Here is a 5,263-nt window from a genome sequence, read left to right on the forward strand (position 1 = left end):
AACTTGGTATCCCCAATGTCTAGTCCAGGCTTTGCACAAAATAGTGCTCAATAAACATTTGATCAACTATTGAATAAATGAAGTGAGACTCCTTGGAGAGCAGAGCTCAAGTTTATGGGGGATGCTGTTGCCTTTATTATGCATGTACCCTGCTGTATCTGGTTTGGAACACGTCATTTCATTATTAAGTAACTACTATTAGTAAGTAACTACTATCAAATTAACCATGAAAGGGTTAAAGCTCATTTTTTCTGACACATAAATACAAACGAAACCCCTTTTCTTACCTAACAAGCTGACCAGAATCTTAAACTGGGAAACCACATGGATCTGGAAGATAGAAAATCATTAGATCCAAATAAACATTTCTGACAAGGTTTAATAAATGTTCATTTAACAACAGTACTAAAAAGGGACCAAAGAGCCCAGTTATGGGGATATGACTTATTTTTATGTGCAATCACAATTTTTGCTTGTGAAAGAGGACCTCAGGCACATGATATATGGGCAGAGATCCCCGCGTAAGTGGAAGGACAGAGAGAAGAGGATTCAAAGAGTTAATAAATAACATTACCAAGTTCTACCTTTGATAGTCTCATATAAGTTAAATATTGTTGTACAACTGCCATCGCTGCCTACCTGCTGAATCTTTTTGGAGAAGTTCTTATTGGATTTCTCTAGTGTCACTTCGAACCTGTTGCAACCTATGGAAAAGAAAGAAACATTGGCAGCTCCAAACACAGGGATACCTATAAAAACTACTACACCAAAAATACTGCTCCATACTGCTCCCCTATGTAAATCTTTAAAACTTCTTAGAAGACTAGAAGTCAGAGATCTAAAATAGCCAGCTGTCTTTACTGAGCATAGTAAGATGCTTTCGACTCCAATTTTAGAAATGGTTTCATGTGCCTTCATTTGGCATCAGCAGAAAGGGTCACACAAAGTTCATAATGTTTACTGAAGCTGCAAGGTACTTCTGAGTCTGAAGATCTTATCTGACAAAATGAATACCTTGGCAAAGTGTTTCACAAGGAAGAGTGTAAAAAGGAACAGTGAAATATAAGAGCCCAAGCAATGAAACCCAGCCCAAAGCATCCTTAGGTCTACAACTAATTCCCAGCAGCTACCCTATGTCCTGTATCATGAGGACAGAGCAAACACTCAACCCCATCTCCAGAGCTAAGCAACTGAATGCGTCTACACTTACTGCCACTTTCAGGTGATGCTACATCTGCTGGCACTGTTGCAAAAAAGGGGAAGAAATGGAACATGAGGATTCAGCCTTGCTGGGTTTGACAAAAATATTCAGCCTCAAAAGTCACCAGAGTCAAAAAGAGAATAATTATCACAATAATAATAGCAACTATCATTAAGCACTAACTAGGTGCCAGGTTCTGGGTTAAAAAAAATTTATATATTTATTTTCTATAACCCCACAACTACTCCCAAGAAGTAGGTATTACTATTCCAAGTTCATATTTGAGCGGTCTGATGGGTCAAGCAGTTAGGGAGCAGCCAGTGACAGACAGAGCCTAGAAGCACACTCAGGCCTGACTCTAAAACCTGTGCTCCAAGCCTGCACTCTGCCACCTGCCTTCTACTCCATGGAGGGGATGCTCACACTGCTGACCCGGGATGTTCCCCACAGCTAGCTGTGCCCTTGCCCCCAGAAGTTGGTGGAGACTCTTTGAGGCAGTCACAACAATCCATGCTGCCAAACCCGCTCCTACTTCCTCCATGTGTCCCTCAGCAGAGGAGATGAAGAAGGGGCCCTAAAATTGCAGGGAGATTCAGAAACATGTGTGGTATTTTGCTGTTACACCAGAAAAAAAAAAAAAATTAACCCATGTCATGTTTGGGAGAGAGTTCTGTATTTGAAAAGGGTCTTAGTATTACATTCAACAATTCTCTTTATATGTAGAATTCCATGAGGCAGAGATTCTCAAACTTTTTTGTCTTAGGATCCCTTGATAATCTTAAAAATTACTGAGGACCCCAAAGAACTTTCATATGGGTTATATCTATGAATGTTTACCACATTAGAAATTAAAATTGAGAAATTTTTAAAATACGTATTTGTTAACTCATTTAAAACGGTAATAAGCCTGTTACCTCTTAGCATAAATAACATTTTAATGAAAGATATTTATTTTTACATAACAAAAAATACGCATTGTATTACATTTTTGCACACCTCTTTAATGTCTAGCTTAATAGAAAATAGCTGGACTCTCACATCCATTTCTGCATTTAATCTGCTTTGATAATTTAATCTGTTTTGGTTGAAGTATACGACAAAAATCTGTCCTCACATGGAATACAGTGAAAAGGGAGAATTACTTTAATAGCTTTTCCAGGTAATTGTGGATCTTCTTTGACATATATCAAATCTTGACAAAAGCAATTTCTTGTAATGTGAAATCTCAAACCTATCAATGAACTTTTCACGTTCTGTTTCATTAATATCCATTGGTCTATCTTACACTTACAATGGATCTTTTTCTCATGCATGATTTAAAAACTTCATGCATTGGTCATCTGGAAAATATTTTAGTTCACTAAAATTTGAGTTATGCAGATTTTCCAAATGTTGGCACATTTCATTATAGAATATTTTAAAAGTGACGCTCATTATTATCACCCTTAATTTCATCAGAAAAAAAATTTTTGAGTACTGAAAAGCTCTCAAACTCATGGGGTAGACACAAGTTTTCCACAATTCTAATTTTCTCTTGAAAGCTCTAACTTTATCATTCACAACAAATACTGCCAATTGTTTTCCTTAAAGTAACAGACTCCCTTTGTTCATTTTTTTAAAAAAACTCTACCAAATATCCAAATGGTTTGAAAAACTATAGCCCGCCAGTCATTCTTTCAAGCAAAAATGATATTCCATGAAAAAAAGTGGCCAGTTCAGCTCATAACTCAAACAATTGCACAAGTACAAGTACTTTTGCCCGAGAGTCATCGGACTTCATATCTTGCCATACAGAAGTACTTTATGTGTAATTCCCATTACATCACGAGAGATTATTAAAATGATGCATTACCAAAAGTCAAAATAAAATAATAATTTTTATTGCCTCACCAAGAATATTCTTAAGTGAAACTAGCTTTTAAAAAAAACTGGCCAGGCATAGTGGCTCACACCTATAATCCCAGCAAATCCCTAAGAGGCTGAGGAGGGAGATCACTTGAGGCCAAGAGTTTGAAGTGGCAGTAAGCTATGATCATATGATCACATCACTGCACTCCAGCCTGGGCAACATAGTAAGATCCCATCTCTACAAAAAAATAAGAAAAATTAGCGGGGCATGGTGGCATGTGCCTGTAGTCCTAGCTTACTCAGGAGGCTGAGGCAGGAGGATCTCCTGAGCCCAGAAGCTCGAGGCTGCAGTGAGCTATGATCAGGCCACTGCACTCTAGCCTGGGCAACAGAGCAAGATTCTGTCTCTTAAAACAACAACAACAAAAACAACAACAACAACAACAACATAAAAAAAAACCCACTGTGAGTGCATAGTGAGAATAATACAATGACTACCAGTCCAGTTTGGGACTTCTGTTTTAATCTGATTCATGGTCAAGGGCCAGCAGTTTTAATTACCATCCCATTGTAAATGTCAATATAGTGAAAAAAATCAAATAATGTTTTAGTATTTTTGCTAACTTATTAATAATTTTGTCCTTGTTTGCGGGGCCTCTGAAAGGATCTTGGGAACTCCCAAGGATCTAGAGATCACACTTTGAGAAACGCTGTTCTAGCTAAGGTAACAGTACCACTGAAATAAACCTATAGTTGTTAAGGCCTTCAGTGTGAACTAATCTAACCGCTCTGTTCAAGATAAGAGTAGAATGAGATGTTTTTTGAGCTCAAGGGAGATGGCTAAGATCAGATCAGAACCTAGGATCACAGACCCAGTCTTTCCTCTCGACATGCTATGATCCCTTCCCTTTCCTGAGAAAGACAGTCTACCCATAGCCCTAGATATTCCAGATCTACGTCTGGAATATCACAAATCTAGAAACCAAATTGGCCCTTTAGAGCTGATCACAGAGGACCAGGTCTATTTCTGGTCCACATCAGGTTAGAGCTGGGCCAGAACTAAACTGTTCGCTAAGGGTATAGGGAGAAGTGACATTTCTTAAAGTGACGTTTCAAATCTGAGTCTGATTTCCTAATTGTCTGAAGTAGGTTACTACTGCTATCCTTACCTATGGGGAAATTGAGGCCCAAAAAGATTAACCAACCTGTCAAAGGTGACATGGTAAATGATCACAGGGTAAGAAATAGTTACCACCAGGGTTTCAAGATTAACACTAAGATTACAAGTTTGAGTCTACATTGTCCTGGGTAGCTGGGATTACCGGTGTGCATCACCATGCCCAGCTAGCTAATTTTTTAATTTTTTGTAAAGACGAGGTCTCACTATGTTGGTCAGACTGGTCTTAAACTCCTGGCCTCAAGCAATTCTCCCATCTTGGCCTCCCAAAGTGCTAGGATTACAAGTGTGAGCCAACACACCTGGCCCAAAAAGACCTTTTAAATCAATTGTTCCTAATTTTTTTCCCTACTACCATACCATTTATACAGCAATCTTATTCCCATTAGAAATATTTCTTATTACTGATAGTGAGTCTCAAAAAAGTGAAGAGGGAAAAATATTCAGCCCCATCTCCCAGATGGGGGTAGAGGAATATAGTTTGAGGAAAAAAAAATTGAACCCTGGAGATTCTCAGATGCTTCTTCCCATTTTCCCCACTGTGCTCCCTCCAACTCCCAGTCACTTTTTGGTCCAGGAACTACTGATTTCACAGTCGCATAGTAGACAACTATCAAAACTTTTTTTTTTCATGAACAGCTCTGGAAAGTTTGCCACTTACCAACATCCTTCCGAATCCTATAGAGAAGAAGATGTCCTTGTTTGGTTCCCACAAGAAGCCACTCCTCTGGAAAAGAAAAGAACTGTGAGAAAGGTCAACCAGTTTTCATAAAACCCTATTTCTTTAGCTGCAGCTTGTAATCAGAAATCGAAGTGTCAAGAAAATGAGTTGCTTTTGCTAGTGGGTATTTTGCAAAGCTAAGGAATGTCTGTATTCAAGAAATGTTTGAGAATCAACCAATCAAAAAAATAGTTATTGAACAATTACTAGGCTAGACATAGTAGAGGATAAAAATGTCCCTGGTTCAATTGTTCCAAAATTAAACTAACCAAAAAGATATAAGAGCTTCTTATTTTTAAGGTAAAAAGATTAAGAT

The 5,263-nt window shown here is 38.1% G+C and overlaps 1 protein-coding gene across 1 annotated transcript in view; it reads right to left on the minus strand.

Moving 5' to 3' along the window:
• Positions 1–5,263, minus strand: part of VPS39 (vacuolar protein sorting 39 homolog (S. cerevisiae)) — a 65,350-nt gene that overhangs the window by 52,887 nt on the left and 7,200 nt on the right. The window contains exons 2-4 of the mRNA XM_012649132.1: positions 4,888–4,953; positions 640–704; positions 288–330 (exon numbers count right to left, since the gene is read on the minus strand). Of these exons, the coding sequence (XP_012504586.1) occupies positions 288–330; positions 640–704; positions 4,888–4,953 (174 nt within the window). The remainder of the gene's footprint in view (positions 1–287; positions 331–639; positions 705–4,887; positions 4,954–5,263) is intronic.

This window comes from Propithecus coquereli, unplaced genomic scaffold (genome assembly GCF_000956105.1).
Source record: "Propithecus coquereli isolate 6110/MARCELLA unplaced genomic scaffold, Pcoq_1.0 Scaffold3, whole genome shotgun sequence".
Lineage (NCBI taxonomy): Eukaryota > Metazoa > Chordata > Mammalia > Primates > Indriidae > Propithecus > Propithecus coquereli.